This window comes from Monocercomonoides exilis (genome assembly GCF_001643675.1).
Source record: "Monocercomonoides exilis strain PA203 chromosome Unknown scaffold23-1346700, whole genome shotgun sequence".
Classification (NCBI taxonomy): domain Eukaryota; phylum Preaxostyla; order Oxymonadida; family Polymastigidae; genus Monocercomonoides; species Monocercomonoides exilis.
This window is the reverse complement of record NW_027150568.1, coordinates 1,149,631-1,165,722: the sequence shown is the minus strand read 5'-3', so window position 1 is coordinate 1,165,722 and position 16,092 is coordinate 1,149,631. Positions and strand designations below refer to the sequence as shown.

At 42.6% G+C, this 16,092-nt stretch overlaps 2 protein-coding genes across 2 annotated transcripts; one reads left to right on the top strand and one right to left on the bottom strand.

Moving 5' to 3' along the window:
• Positions 1-40: 40 nt before the first annotated feature.
• Positions 41-9,997, bottom strand: MONOS_3651 (methylene-fatty-acyl-phospholipid synthase; the record flags this gene model as incomplete). Its single annotated transcript, XM_067873665.1, has 4 exons — positions 41-423; positions 490-684; positions 1,193-5,477; positions 5,704-9,997. 4 exons carry the CDS (start codon positions 9,995-9,997, stop codon positions 180-182), a joined length of 9,018 nt encoding a protein of 3,005 aa, XP_067727294.1. The 3' UTR covers positions 41-179.
• Positions 9,998-10,533: 536 nt separating this feature from the next.
• Positions 10,534-16,053, top strand: MONOS_3652 (P-type ATPase (P-ATPase) Superfamily Protein). Its single transcript, XM_067873666.1, has 5 exons — positions 10,534-10,728; positions 10,880-11,079; positions 11,149-11,580; positions 11,688-11,860; positions 11,986-16,053. The coding sequence occupies exons 1-5, from the start codon at positions 10,559-10,561 to the stop codon at positions 15,058-15,060; spliced, it is 4,050 nt and encodes a 1,349-aa protein (XP_067727293.1). The 5' UTR covers positions 10,534-10,558; the 3' UTR covers positions 15,061-16,053.
• Positions 16,054-16,092: the final 39 nt, after the last annotated feature.

Genomic DNA, 16,092 nt, shown 5'->3' with positions numbered 1-16,092 from the left:
TTATTTTTCGTGTTTCAAAAAAGAATCACAACGAAAATTACATACTCGATTTACAGTTTTATATTTTAAAAGAAACAGAACGTCAATTCATTGTATGAAAATAAAAAGTCTGGAAAAGTAAATATTGAAGTCGTGTACGTAGTCTCGTTGCTTTCTTCGAGACTGCAAAATGAGGAGAATCATTTGGCCTTTGCAGCAATTTCTTTAACTTTGTTTATAATAGAATTTTCTGGCTGTGAATAAATCATTGTTGTGAAAGGACCTTCGAAATAATGTTCGGAGATCTGATAACATACATATAGCCAGGCAGTCAAAGCAAGTCCACAGCTGCTACAGCAGAAAAGTGATGCACCCAGATATGTAATCACCGCTCCGTCATACATTGGATGCGCAAGAATATTGTAAGGAAAAGAAACAACTCTCCTAAAGAAAAAGTTAAAAAAAAAAACATTTCAACAGAAAAGACATTTTCATTTCAAAAAATCAAACTCTTGACACAAGATTCCAAAGTAATCCCCAAGATATGTTCCTTCCATTCCGAGGCTCTTTGTGCTTGTGTAGACAAGAACTTGCCCAAATATGAAAAGTGAAGCTCCAATAAACTTATTGAAATAATTATTTCTTGATAAATATTTATCAACATCATCTACAAGAGGTTCGTCATATAATGTGCCAATTCCAAAGCTTAAGTCCCGTAAACGAGAAGAGATCATAATGATAATTGTAACAAATTTTATTGCCTTCTTTTTGTCGCCTCCAAACAGATTTGAGAATGTATGATAATAATATTCTGTTCTTCCTATTACATTCCAAAGCAGAATGCTGAATGGGCAAAGAGCGACAGCTAGCCAAAACATATCTTATCACAAAATCAAAAAATTTTGTGTCAATAAACAAATTTTGGGTTGAAATAAAATGGAAAAATTAAAAAAAGAAAAGAAAAAACATTCACAGAAAATTGCACTTGCAATTAAATAATAAAACTATAAAATATTGACCTCAATAAATATGATAAATTTTACTTAAAAAAAAGATAAATTTAAATTCTTGAAGAACATGTCAAAATACACAAAACAGAACAAAAATTCAGAACGAATTTTTAAAACAATTAATTGAAGCAACGAATATTTCAAAAACGCTTTCAATAAGCTGCTTGTGGGACGCTTGAGGCAAGCCGCAATATTTTCTCAACCAATCGATGTCAGATATCAATAGCCTAATTCCAATGACCATCATTCGTATATCTGAAGGCTTTTCAACAAAAAGAGGGTAGACAGGCTCAAAGGGGCGCCTGCTGACGGAGCAGAAAGACAGAAACTGAGAAAAAGACGCAGAGCGGAAGAGCTTTCCGAACACAGACGAGAGATAGCGCTGTGTCCAGCAGTGTGTTCGCTTCGGAGGCAGATGCAGGACACACACAGAACTCTTCCCGCACAACGGATTTTCTTTCCTGTTCGAAGCAGGCAGCTCTGACGACAGCAGCGACGCCTGCTCGCTGAAGCCTGAAGGAGCACTTGAACTCAGCTGGAGCGGGTGCTCATGTGTCTGCATGAGAAGAGGAGGGCTCAGAACAGCTTTGCTCTGCACGGATTCAAAGGCAGCAACAGCAGAAGGATGGCGAGAAGGCACAAGTTGCGGCTGGGAAACAGCAGAAGAAGAGCTTATTGCTCTTGTGTTTCCTTCAGCTGCTGGCAGAATGCTTGCTATTTGCTGTGGATGTGTCTGTGATTGTAATTGTGATTGTGACCGAATTTGAGAATGTGATAGTTCTTCTTCGAATGTGCCTTGAGACACAAACTGAACACGCCCTGGCGGATTCACAGGGATGCTCTGTGCTGGCAGACATGCACCATCAAGAGAAGAGGGAGAAGAAGAGGAAGAGGATAAAAGTTGGTTTTGTCCACATATTGGGCCACATGAAAAGATCTCTTGTTCTTGTTGTTGCTGTTTAAGCAATGTTGATGAGAGAGTGCTGGATGAAGAGACAGTCACCATCTGATATTCCTTCTCCTCCACATCTTCTGAGTCTTCGTCGTGCTCTTGCAATTCTCCTTCTTTTCCACTCAAATTAACATTTTTGCTGCAATTGCCCAGAACTGCTTCTTCTTCAATGCAAACACTTTCAAAGCCACTGTCATCGCTAGTTTCGCTGCTTCCTTCATCATCATCATCTTCTTCTTCTTCCTTGTCCATCGCTCCCTCCCCTCCTTCTCCTCCTTCTCCTCTTCCTTCCTCTTCCTCACCTTCTTTTCTTTCTTTCTTTCGCTTTCTCTCTTCTTCTTTTCGGTTGATCTTTTCGTTTTTGCTTTTCTCATTGTTCGATAAAACTGATTCCGCAGAGTCAAAATTGCTTGCCACTTCTTCTTCTTCTTCTTTTCCTCCTTCTTCTTTATTATTCTTGTTATCTGAAGCCAAACTCTCATTATCTGCTGATACTTCCCTCAATGAAACCTCATCTGAGTTCACTTTGTGGAATGACGAAGAGGAAGAAGGAAGAATCCTGTCATTCTTATCGCCCATGTCATTTCTGTCATTCCTGTCATTCCTGTCAAATTGCACCAAAGAAAGTGACTCCGCATTGCTTTGAGCATCAGACACAACAGAAGAAGAAGAAGAAGAAGAAGAAGAAGAAACAGAAGAAACATGAACAGAAGAAGAAGAAGAAGAAGAATCAGATTTACTCAGAACATTCCCATTCTGAACAGAACTAGTCACAATCACACGACGAGTTGTTGAGCAACTCACTAATGTTTCATCTTCTTTCCTGCTCTGTTGATTTTGATGATTTTGCTGGTTTTGTTGGCTCTGCTGCATCTTCATCATCTTCTTCTTCGCCTTCATCTGCTCTTTCTCCAGCTTCTCCGCACGCTTCCGTATCTCCTCCCTTTCCTTCTGTATCTGCTTCAGCCTCTTCGCTTCTTGCTTCTGCCTCTCCTTCTCTCTCTTCTTCGAGCCCTTTGACTTCGATCTCTTCACCCCAGAACTCGCTGGCTGTCCAAAAGGTGCTGCTTTTTCTGCTAAAATTCTCATGTCTCTTTCTGTTCGAGTCAAAGTGACCACAAATTTGGGTGTAATCTCTTTGATGATGGAGTTTGAGGCAGCTATCACTGAAATCGAATAGACAGTGCGTGACTGGGAAGAGAGAAGAGAGGAGGAGGAGGAGGAGGAGGCGAAGGAAGGAGGAATGGAAGAAGAAGAAGAGGAAGATGATTGAGAAGAGAAAGGTTGGTTTTTCTGATTGCGATTCAGTGTGCTTAATTTATTTGCTTCGATGTTTGGTGCCTTTGAATCCAACATAGAAGAATATGAAGAAGAAGAAGAAGAAGAATTCATATCAGCAAAAGGCAAAGAAGGCGAAGGCAGCGGAGGAGAAGAAGAAGAGAAAGAAAACGAAGAAGAGGAAGACGAAGAGAACGACCCAGAATTCACTGCCTCGTCAAGAGAACTGGCTCTTCTAGCGAAAGTGGCAAAGCCCAGTACACCAGCCGCTTTTGCGAGGTATTTTGCGAGGGAAGTTTTTGAGATGTCGAGGAGAGGGAGGAGGAGGGTGGAGAAGATCATAGAGCGAGAGGCGCCATAGAGGAGAGGGTGAGGCAAAGGGATGGCGGTGTAAGAGGAGATGAGGAGGACAGATTGGACAACAGCGCCTAAAGCAGCAGAGATGCGCTCGAATGTGCTGAGAGAGAGGGGAGGGAGGAGAGGGACGATGCTGAGGAAGGGGGAGAGGGAGAGGAGTGTGGGGGAGGAGGGGAGGGGAGAGGAGGAGGAGACGGTGGGGAGGGTGGAGAAGATGGAGAAGTGGTGGTGTTTGTGGGAAGATGAGGAGGAAGAGGAGGAAGAGGAAGAGGAAGAAGAGGAAGAAGAAGAAGAGGAAGAGGAAGAAGATTTGAACTTCGTTAAAGAGCTCAAAAGCGACTTATGTTTTTCTTGTGGAAGAGAAGAAGAAGAAGAAACAGAAGAAGTTGAATCATTCTTGTTTGCTTCTTTCTCAGAAATTGTGTTTGTAGATGAAAGAGAAGGAGGAGGAAGGAGGAGAGGAGGAGGGGGCTGTGGAAGAGATTGGGATTGTGATCTTGACGACGATAAAGAGGAAGAGGAGGATGATGAAGAAGATAATGATGATGGATCTATAATGGATGTTTGTGTAGAAGGAGGAGGAGAAGGGCGAAGAGAATAAGAGGAAGAAGAGGAAGAAGAGGAAGAAGAGGAAGAAGAAGAAGAAAGTGATGATGAAGAAGAAATGATAGAGTCATTGAGAATTGGAGGAGGAGGAAGTGGAGGAACAACAGGACGATTAGACTTCAAAGAACCAGAACGCAAAGGCTGTTGATTGTGTAACAGAAGAGAAGGAATATTTGGAGTGGAAGAAGAAGAGGAGGAGGAGAAAGAAGAAGATGATGATGATAACGATGAAATAGAAGAAATAGAAGCTTTGCGTGGAGAAGAAACAGAATTTGATGCAGAAGAAGAAGAGGAAGAAGAAGAAGAAGAAGAAGAATCGCTCAAAAGAGAAGGAGAGATTTTCATTTCATTTAATGTGGGAGGAAGAGGAGAAGCAGAGAAATTGGATGATTGCTCTACATTCAAAACAGGAGGAGAAGAAAGGGATTGATTGGAAGAAGATGAGGAAGAAGAAGTGGTGGAGGAGGTTGTTGTGGAAGAGGGAGAAGAAGAAGAAGGTTGTATTGAAGATGTTGATGGTGATAGAGAAGAAGAAGGAGAAGAAGGAGAAGGAGACAACGAGGAGGAGGAAGGAGAAGTGGAAGAGGAAGAAGTAGAAGTTATAGAAGAAGAAGAAGCAACAGAATCATCATTAGCATGACCGCCATCATTGAAGGGAGACTTGAATGTCTGAGAAGAAAGCAGAGGACGAGAAACGGGTGAGTGAAGAAGATGAGTCGGGGCAGTTAGAGAGGAAGAAGGGGCTGATTGAGAAGAGAGAAGAGATTTGACTGAAGGATTGAATGAAAGATTGGAGGATAGATGAGAATGGACAGAAGAAGAAGAAGAAGAAGGGAGAGAAGGCAAAGAAAGATGAGAATTGGCAGAAGAAGAAGGTGAAGAGGAAGAAGAGGTGTTGGAAGAAATAGAAGAGTTGGAGGCGATTGAGAGGGAGGAAGGAGAGGAAGAGGCGATGCGTGAAGGGATGGATGAGGAAGAGAGGGAAGAAGAAGCGGAAGAGAAGGAAGAAGAAGAAGAAAATGAAGAAGAAGAGGAGAAAGAAGAGGAGGAGGAGAACGAAGAAGAAGAGGAGAAAGAACAAGAAGATGAAATAGAACCAATGTGTGGAGAAGGAAGGGCAAAGAAATCACTCGAAGGAGGATCAGAAGCAGAGGAAAGAGAAAAAGAAGAGGAAGAGGAAGAAGAAGAAGAAGAAGAAGAAGAAGAAGAAGAAGAAGAAGGTGATTGGAAGAATGTGGTATGTGGTTGTTGGTTAAGTGCGGGTAACAGCCAAGAAGGAGTGAAGATTGGAGTGACTGAATATAAATAAATAAATAAATAAGAAAAGAAAAGAATAGAAAAGAATAAGTTTCTGGGTCAATGAATATAAAATATGCAAGCAACATTAAAAAAACATGTAATCATTTTTCATTTCTAAAACACATCAACAATAAAAATCTTAATAATGATAACAAAAGAATAACAAAAGAATAATCATAATATCAAATATCTCCTTTTCCTTCTCCACCACCGCCAACACACTTGGACTCTCCATTTCTCCTCCAAACGGCTCAACCGCTGCCATCTGCATCATCTTCTGCTCATAAAACACAAACACATTTTTGTGCCTTTCCAAATGCCTTTGCATGGCTGTCTGCATCATCTGCATCCCTTTCACTGCTGTTTGGCTCAACACCTCTTTCTGTCCGCTCCTTCGTGCTATCAAAATACTCCTCTCTTCATTCAGCTTCCTTCTCTGCTGCTCATACACATCTTCTTCAGTGCTTTCTCTGTTTTCTCTTCCTCTTTCACTTCCTCCATTTTCCTTCTCTTTCTCCTTCTCCTTCTCTTCTTTCTCCCCTTTCTCCTTCTTCTCCCCTTCCCCCCACTCCTCCTTCGTCTTCCTGAAGAACGACAGCACCCTCAGCCACTCAGCTGGCTTCAGCATTGATGTCCATGAAGACACCTCAAAAGTGGCTGGATTCACTTCCACACGAGAAGGAAAAGAAAGTCCACTCAAATAGAACACTCGGGCGATGGCGACGGGAGGAGGGGGAAGCTGCTGAGAAGAAAGAAGAGAAGAAGAAGAAGAAGAAGAAGAAGAAGAGAAAGAAGAAAGAGGAGAGGAAGAAGAGGAAGAACGGAAATAAAGCATGGCGCGTAAATGGAAGAGAGGGTGAGAAAGATAGCGGCGGAAGAAAGGGGCGATTGTAGGGGAGAAGTCGAAGCGATGGCGGAGCAACGAGATCGAAGTGATGTAAGACTTCTGCTTGGCAAGGAGTTTGATGGCTTTGTCAGAAAAGGAAGAAGAAGAAGTGGAGGAGGAGGAAGAGGAGGAAGAAAGAGAAGAGGAAGAAGAAGAATTTAAAGAAAATGCTGTTCTTATTGGCACGAAAACAGGCTGAGGAAGGTTAAGTTCACTGATTGGTGTAGAAAGAGCTTCAACCAATCGACTTCCATTTAACTCAAATGAACCTGAAGAATTCTGTGAATCTGACAGAAATCCACCCAATTGGCTGGATTTGTATCCATTTTGAGAAGAAAAGGAAGAAGGAGAAGAGGAAGAAGAAATTGATGACGAAGATGATGATGATGATGAATAATCCATCAACGCCACACCCCCCGCCATCATCGTCCCCTGCCCCTTCCCCTGCCCCTGCTTCATCTTCTCCTTCTCATTGCTCACCTCCATCATCTCCTCTTCCATCTGCTCTTCATCTTCTATTTCAAACAGCTCTGAAAGTGCTGCATTGACGGCCTCTTCTTTCTCGTCTCTGTTCCGCAGCTTGCTCAGCTGGGCAGCGTTTGGCGTGAGAGAACGGGTGAGTTCTTTCATTGAGAGGGCATGGGGGGAGAGGAAGGAGAGAGAGGAAGAGGAGGAAGAGGAAGAGGAAGGAGAAGGAGAAGATAGAGAAGAAGAAAGAAAAGAAGAAGAGGGAAAAGAAGAAGACGATGATGATTGATTAAAATCCTGTTTATCAGAGATAGAAGAAGAAGAAGTTAGTTGTCTTGATGTCTTTGAGAAAGATGAATGGCCTTTCAGAGTGTCAGAAGTAGAGTCACTCAAAGGAGAACGCTGGTAAGTGAATGAAGAAGGCTTTCTGGAAGAAGAAGAAGAGGAAGAAGATGAAAGAGAAGAAGAAAGAGAAGAAGAAGAGGAAGGTTTGCGAGGAGGTGATTGGAAGGCTGGTCTGTCAATTCTTCTGTTTGAGTCACGGCGGAAGAGACTGAGACGCATCAGCTGAGAAGTGGAAGAAGGAGACTTGGGAGAAGAGGAGGAGGAAGAAGAAGAAGAAGAGGAGAAGGAAGAACGGGGTGTGGTTGTTGCTGAAGAAGGGGAGGAAGGGGAGGAAGGTGATGATGTAAATGTGTTTTGTGGTGTCTCAATGGAAGGAGGTGGAAGAGGTAAAAGTGCAGTTGTTCCAGCAGATGATGTCTTTCGAGGTTGGTTTGATGAAGAAGAAGAAGAAGAAACCTGATTTAAACTTTGATTCTGTTCGGGTTTGTTCTTCGATTCATTGTTTGTTTTTTGAATAACTTCATCTTTTTTCATTTCCTCTTCTTCTTCTTCCTCCTCCTCCTCCTCTTCTTCTTCTTCCTCCTCCTCCTCCTCTTCTTCTTCTTCTTCACTTTCATTTTCATTTTCATTATCTCCTTTTCCTTCCTTCTTCCCTTCCTTCTTCTTCCCCTTCTTCTCCCCTTCTCCATCCGGTGTCTGTGCTTCACCCTCCCCCACCCCCTCTCCCTCTCCCTCTCCCTCTCCTCTCCCATTCTTCATCTTCATCGTCTCCATTGTCTCCGTCAGCCTCCTCTTCTTCTCCCTCTCCACCTCTGCCCACCTCTCCTTCTCCCTCTGCAGTCGATCTGCATTCACCGCAGGCAGAACGGATCCAATTTGCATCTGAGACAGAAGAACAGACACGACACACTGCATCCTCCTCGTCCCATGCACTGCTAGCACACTCGCATAGCTGCGTGTCTGGAGGAGAGAGACGAAGAGGAGGTGGTTGGTGAGGTGGAGGAGAGAGAAACAGGAGGAAGGGTGTGGGATGGCGTGGAGGGGCAGCCAGATGCGGGTGAGGAAGGGAGGTTGAACGAGAGAAGGGGCAGAGGAGGAAGAAAATGAAGGAGAAAATGAAGAGAAGGAGGAGGAAGGAGGAGGAAGAGGGGGAGGAGGAGAGGAAGAAGAAGATGATGTTGAGAAAGAAGCAGACAAACGAGGAGAAAACTGAGTGTAAGAGGGAGGCAAGTGAAGAGCAGCTGATAGAGAAGGAGCAGGGCTGAAGGGAAGAGGAGGCATTGGAGGAGGTGGAGAAGGTGTTTGTGTGGTGAGAGAGACAGAAGGAGGGCGGAGATTTGAGGGGGCGAATGAAGAATGACGCGTTTGGTGAGGAAGAAGAGGCACGGGAGAAGAGGAAGATAAAGAAGGAGTTGGAGATGGTGATGAGGATGAGGAAGAGGAAGAGAAAGAAGAAGAAGAAGAAGAAGAAGAAGAAGAAGAAGAAGAAGAAGCAAATGAAGTGTTTGGAAGGAAAGACGATTGATACAGTTGTTGGCTTGCAGGGGAAGGGGCGACAGAGAATGAATAGGAAGAAGGATGAGCGAAAGGAGAAGAGAGAAGAAGAAGCTGATTTTTGGATGGCTGTGACGCAGAGGTGGAATATGACTGATGGGAACGGGTGACAAACGGAGAAGGCGGAACAGGAGAAGGAAGAGAACGCTTCTGTTGATTGAATTGCTGATTGAATTGCTGGACGGGAAGAGGGAGGTGTGGATGCATGTGCTGGATAGACAATGGGACAGGAGAGAAGGAAAAAGAAGAGGAAGAAGAAGAAGAGAGCAAAGAGGAAGAAGGGAAGGAAAAAGAAAGCGAAGAGCCCGGGCGAGACGAAAAAGAAGTTGAAGTCACTGGTGATGCAGCTGTCGGTAGAGTAAACGATGAAAACGACGAAAATGAAGATCTTGTTGGTTTTGATAGGAAATCAGTTGGGTGTTGAATGAACAAGTCTCCAAAGGAACGAGCATCAGCTTCAGTCAGCCCAGCAGATTGTGAGGCATTCCTTTGCGTTGCGCTGTCTGTGGGAAATGCGGGCGAAAGGATGGCAGCTGAGAGGAAAGCAGGCACTGACTTGTCAGAAGAGGCGAAAGATGTGGCAGGAGTTGGTGTGACAGGCTTAGGGGTAGAAGGAGCAGCAGGGCGAAGGACATTTACTGTGGAGAGTGAGTCCACAGAAGAGACAGAAGAGACGGACGAGACAGAAGAGATTGAAGAAGCGAAATGCTCTCTTGTGACTGCTGGTGGGGGAGGCTGCGGAGGAACAGATAAAATTGAGTTTGATCCGATTCTTGAATGATTTGAGGTTGAGCTCACTGATAAAGAAGATTGCAAAGGAGATAAAGCGAAATTCGACAGCCCAGCAGGAAGAACAGAAGGCATATCTGGCGTTTCCGATTCTTCTGGAATTATGCATTTTGTTGGATTGTTTACAACAAGCGATATGTCGAATGCAGATGGATCAACTCCAGTCAATGATAGAAATATGTATCTCTGATATTCAATAATGTGTTGTGACACAATCGTTGCTAGTTGAGGAAGATATGAAGCAATATCCATAGGAGACATCGAAGATGTATTTATCGAAGGTAATTGAGGAATAAAGTTTGAAGAAGTTTTTGTTTCATTCATAAAAAGTGGCTCATCATTTTCAGAATCCTCGTTTGTTGAATTACGAACTTGTTGAGATGACGCACTATAATTTTGTTCTTGAAGCTTGGCTAAATGAGGATCGGTTGCAGTTTTTGAGTAAGGTTTATTTTGTAAAGTTGCAGTTCTCATTGTCTGAAATGATATTTTTTCTAATCTCTTCTCTAAGAGTGAACTTTTTCTAGATATATTTTGTAGTTGCGAAATATAGCAATTCAGAAGATCATTGACAACTGCTGACTTGAAGAGAAGTGATTGTTGCATTTTTTCCACTTTCAACTTCAGATTTGACACGTTTTTTAACTCTTGTTCTCTTTTTGTATATGCATCTAAAAGTCTTTTTAAAGCTGATTCTCTATTTTTGACGACTTGTTGTTGGACTGTCAGTAATGACGTAAATATGCTAAATTGTTTGTTGACTGTACTAAAGGGAATTTCCTTTCCAAAAGACCGCAACGGACTCCTAGAATTGCGGCCTCTGCTGGAAATATTCATTTAAAAGAAAAACTTGATAAAGACAGTTTTAACAGGAAAAATAAATAAAATTGATCTTTTCTCAACTATTATGCAATAATTGCTTTTTTCTTTTTACAAATTTTTAACGAGGCTATGAACAGATTTTATTTATTCTGCCAACTGCCTCGGATGTTTGATAATTGTTAGACCATACTTTAAGTATAGATCAACCGAACAATGAGCATGAGTGAGTGGCCAGACAAGCATCTACTTAGTGAGATGCTGGAAATGAGAGAAAATTCAATTGTTGAATCTTATGGAGGATTACCGGGAGTTATGAAGGCTTTACACACTTCATCAAATGGCTTAGACCCTGATAATTTAGAAAAAGAAAAAAGATTTGAACTGTGTGTTAATATATATGATTTCCATTTTGACCTTGCTTGACTTATTTTTATGTGACTTTTCCGCTGTTAATATAATTTTTATTTTTTGTACATGTGAAAATCGACAATATTTTTCATTTTTTGATGAAATATTTGAAATAAAAAAAAATAGATACGGTAAAAATGAATTTGCAAGACCAAAAACAAAGTCATTTTTCAGATTGTGGTTGGAAGCTTTCAATGATACAACTTTGATTATCCTTTTAATTCTTGCCACAATATCTCTTGTAATTGCATTGGTCGTTGAAAAGGGAGCTGAACTTTCATGGCTTGATGGAACAGCCATATATGCCACTGTTATAATTGTGACATGTTTGTTTCGAAAATATATAAAATATTTTGATTTTTGAAGTTTTGCTTAAATGATAATTCTGTTTTTAGTTGTAAGCGCATGGAACACTTGGTCACAAGAAAGGCAATTTGAAAAACTAAATGAGCGTCAAAAAGATCGGCTTGTTCTTGTAACTCGAGGAGGCGAGCCGACTCAAATCTCCGTTTTTGACATAATGGTTGGAGATGTTGTAGCAGTTTCAACTGGAGATGTTCTCCCTGTTGATGGTCTTTGCATCGAATCAAACAACATTTCATGCGATGAAGCTCCGATGACTGGTGAATCAGACCTGATCCGAAAAACACCAGATAAGCACCCATTCCTGCTGTGTGGCTGCAAAGTTCAAACTGGATACGGAAAGATGGTCACAACTGCTGTTGGAATGGACACTCAATTCGGAATCTTGAAACAAGCTGTTTTGACATCCGCAAAGGAGCGGTCTTTGACTCCCTTGCAGGAAAAATTGGATGCCCTTTCAAAATGTTTGAGATGTTATTTCTTACAATTATAAAATACTTATTTATTTATTTATTTCACATAATTTTTATAATATGAAAATATCATTTCGTTTCTATATAAATAATGATAGCAATTGGCGTTGTCGGATTTATTGCCGCTGGTTTCGTTCTCGTTTTGCTGCTTATCTTTTGGTTGGTGCCTGCTATTCAGGAGACGAGTAAGTTTTCTGAAGGGAAATATTGGATTCTTTTGTTAGACTACTTCACTATATCAGTCACCATCATCGTCATGGCCGTTCCAGAAGTATGTATATTTTCATTCTTCTATTCACTTTTATAGCCAATTTCTCTTTCTTTCCTATCTTTCCTATCTTTCCTATCTTTCCTATCTTTCCTATCTTTCCTTTCATTTATCCCCCTTTTCTTCAGGGTCTACCTCTTGCCGTTACCATTGCCCTTGCGTATTCGATGAAGCGGATGCTTGCAGACAACAACCTTGTCCGTGTGCTATCCGCCTGTGAGACGATGGGAGGGGCCACAACCATCTGCTCTGACAAGACAGGCACACTCACACAGAACAAGATGAAAGTGACGCACTGCTGGTTCGATGGAGAGATGCGCAGCGATGTGCAGAAGAACAGAGTGGACAACTGGATGGACTTCAACGACAACAGCCGCAATGCTGATGGCTCTTTTTCTTCATCCTCTTCTAATAACGCTGCTTCATCATCATCGTCGTCGTCGTCGTCACAATCAGCAAACATTCCCTCAAATAGACAGAGTGGTCCGAGCAAAAATGGAGAAGAGGCCAATTTGCTGGACGGTGGCAGCAGCGACAGAGGCGCCATTGAGATTGAGCTGGATCCGATGCAGCCTGCCAACGCAGTGGTGCATCTCTCATTCCATTGCCAAACTCCTTCTCCTTCTGCTGCTGCCAACGCAGCTGACGGTTCCAACAACAAACTCAGTCTGACACCTGAGTTCTTCTCAATGGTAGCTGAAGCCATCTCGCTCAACTCCTCAGCCAACATCAAAGTTGACCGCAGCTCAGAAGGCGTGGACTATCTGGGTAATGTGACTGAATGTGCTCTGCTTCTCTTCTGCACTGAACAAGGTGTCAACTACACGAATGTGAGGAAGCGGGAGAAAGCAGTGCAGACTTTTCCCTTCTCGTCTGAGAGGAAGCGGATGACAGTCATCCTGCAGAAAGGCAATGGATATCGTGTGCACACAAAGGGAGCAAGTGAAATTGTGTCTGCACTCTGCACGAAGATGCACCGTGGCGGAAGAGTTGTCGAGATCGGTGAGGCAGAGCGGACAGAGATCAATCAGCAGATCACCACAATGGCGTCTATGGGGCTCCGTACGATTGCACTGGCATATCGCGACATTGATGCGAACTCGCCGCTGCTGAAGGAGAAGAAAGCAGCTTTGGGGAGTGCAAGGTTGAGTAGGTTGAATGATCCGCTTCTGATGAGAGGAGTGGAGCAAGTGGAGGGATCTCCAAAGGGCACAAGCACAAGAGCTGGTATTGTCCAGTCTGCGTATGAGTCAGCAACAGGAAGTGAAGACGACGAGAAGCACCACAATGAGACAGCTTCAACAGCATCGAACAGAGATGCAGCACTTGCAGCAGCGACAACAACCAAAGCAGCTGGTGGAGGGTACAACAGCCAATCCTCACACAACCTGACAGAAGGCACAGACGGAGCAGCAGATGAGTCGCTGGGTCCCTTCGGAGACAATCCACCTGAGGCAGAAATGATACTACTGGGGATCACAGGAATCAAAGACCCACTCCGAAGAGAAGTGCCATTTGCCATCCAGGACTGCCACGATGCGCATATTGTGGTGCGGATGGTGACAGGGGACAACATCGTCACTGCCATGCACATTGCTGAAGAATGCGGCATTTACGACCCGCAGAACGGGATTGCGATGGAAGGTCCTGTCTTCCGTGCTCTTTCTGACGAGGACAGGAAGAGAGTGCTGCCTCGTCTTCAGGTGCTTGCGCGATCATCGCCTATTGACAAGCACACACTTGTAAGTGGGCTGCAAGATTTGGGACATGTGGTGGCTGTCACTGGTGATGGCACAAATGATGCTCCTGCATTGTCGAAATCAGATGTCGGGTTTGCGATGGGCATCACAGGAACAGAAGTGGCTAAAGATGCATCGTCAATCATCATCACTGACGATAACTTTGCATCAATAGTGAAAGCGGTGATGTGGGGTAGGAATGTGTATGACTCCATTCGGAAGTTCATCCAGTTCCAGCTGACGGTCAACATTGCTGCCATCATCATTGCTGTGTTTGGAGCCATCTTCGCCATCACTCCCTTGAGAGCTGTGCAGATGCTGTGGGTGAATCTCATTATGGACACACTGGCTGCGCTAGCGCTGGCAACAGAAACGCCCACGAAGAAGCTGCTGAAGCGGAAGCCGTACGGAAAGAAGGACAGCATCATCTGCAAGTCGATGTGGCGGAACATTGTGTCAGGTGCCATCTATGAGATGATTATGATTGTAGTGGGGCTGTTTTTGTGGGGAGATAAGTATTCAGATGCAAGCAATTCGGTTGACACAAACTGGAATGTGGTGCGGTGCCCGCTGTTGGAGTCGCACGATGTGGTGGAGTGTTCGCATGTGATGTTTCCGCACTCACTTTGCCGCCATTTCTTGCTCGATCCGCGTGTGGCTGTGTTTTCAGAGGAGCATTTTTCGTTCATCTTCAACACATTCATCTGGATGCAGATGTTCAACTGGATCGCATCCAGAAAGTGCTACAACGAAGTTAACTTCTTCGACCGCATCTTCTCAAACATCATGTTCATCGTCATTTGGGTTATTGTTGCCGTTCTGCAAGCGCTCATCATGGTTGTCCCTGGTCTTCGAGACGCCTTCACAGTCATCCCCATCACTCCGCAGCTGTGGGGATTCACCTTCGCTTTCTCTTTGCTCATCCTCCCGATGAAGTTCATTGTGCATCTGGTGATCAAGATGCCTGAACCTTTCAACGGAGAGGTTGAAATCGCTGTTGATGAAGGAGTGCCTGCTGGTGTCTACCAGCTCACTCAGCCTCCACCGCGTGGCTGCACTCTGACTCTACCTGACTCGATGAAGCGTGCCTCGTCTTCGTCTTCTCTAATAGCAGCAGAATCGCTTCAGATCCTGATTGATGCTCCACCTCCTCCGCCACCTACGCTGCACAGTGGAACAGGAAGCGGAGAAGATGTTATTTGGGAGCAGGCTGCTTCATCGCAGAAGCAGGACAGCTTTGCGGCACATGGTGCGTCTGGAAAGGATTCGATGGGGATGATAAAGTCTGGCAGCTTCACTGAGATTGTGGAGGAAGGAGATGGAGAGAATGAGGGCAATGAGAAGAGGTGGAGGGTACTGAAGCATGTGATGGGGGTGTCTGGAAGGATGAGCAGAAAGGCGCTGCCGTTTGTTGGAAAGCAGACTTCTGTTGTGAATGAGCTTTTCCTTCCACCAAAGCATTAGAGGGGGAAATTATTTAAATTGAAAAGTCTAAGAAGAAAAGAATGTGTTATAATGTATTTTATTGATTAATGTGGAATTTATATAGATAGTTGGGTATTTTTAAATCATCCTTTCTCGTTATTATGTTCCAGAAGCTATTTCTTCTATTCAAGCCACCATTTGCTGAAAAGGAGTGATTTTTTAAATCTAAAGCGCATACAATTCTTATTTGTAATTATGTTTCAAAGAAGAGAAATTACAAAAGAGAGAAAGAAGTGGATATGTGTGAATCGGTATTCATATCGGCTTTCGCTTTACAAATTGTTTAATTCAAAGAGAAATTGATTTTTATTTGTGGTTTTTTTCGTTTTTTCTTTCTTTCTTTTTCTCAGTATTCAAATATAATGAATATCCTCTCATATTTCAGACATTTTTTTCTATCTTTTTCATTATTTTGGATTATTTTATTGAATTTTTTGATTTTTTGACAAATTCTGCGGATTGTTGGTTGCCTATTCAAATTCTCGCTCAATATAATCCTATTTTTATGTACTTTCTTTTTCACTTTCTTTCTTTCTTTCTTTCTCTTCGTCATTCGATTTCTATTGTGTAAAAAAATGATGCTTGCCGTCATTTTGTTGTTTTTTAGATTTGTTATTTATAATGCTTTTTTCATATGCAGCACCAAATTAATGCTTTTTTTCAGTTGTAATATCTTGTTTTGATTTATACAAATGTTATTTTATTTTTAAAATATAAAATAACTGTCTTTTTTATCTTCTTTTCAAAGTGAATATTTTATTTATTTCTCTTCGATAGTTTGATAATTAGGTTTTTATCAGAAATTATCTTGACATGTCGCAATTTCATCTTAATCTTCATTTTCGAAGATTTTCATTTCCAAATCTGCCTTTTTTTTCTATCTTCCTTTTTTTGTTAGTTTTTGCGAAATGCCTCACTACAAATTATTCAAAAGAAATAGAAATAAATATGATAATAACAAAGGCTCTAAAACATTAACAGCATTGCTCAGATCTCTTTGAAAAGGATGCA

Coding starts and splice junctions, on each gene's coding strand:
- MONOS_3652 (XM_067873666.1), top strand. CDS start 10,559: ATGAGCATGAGTGAGTGGCCAGACAAGCATCTACTTAGTGAGATGCTG. Junction 11,581..11,687: donor ATTGGATGCCCTTTCAAAAT/GTTTGAGATGTT, acceptor AAATAATGATAG/CAATTGGCGTTGTCGGATTT. Junction 11,861..11,985: donor TCGTCATGGCCGTTCCAGAA/GTATGTATATTT, acceptor CCTTTTCTTCAG/GGTCTACCTCTTGCCGTTAC.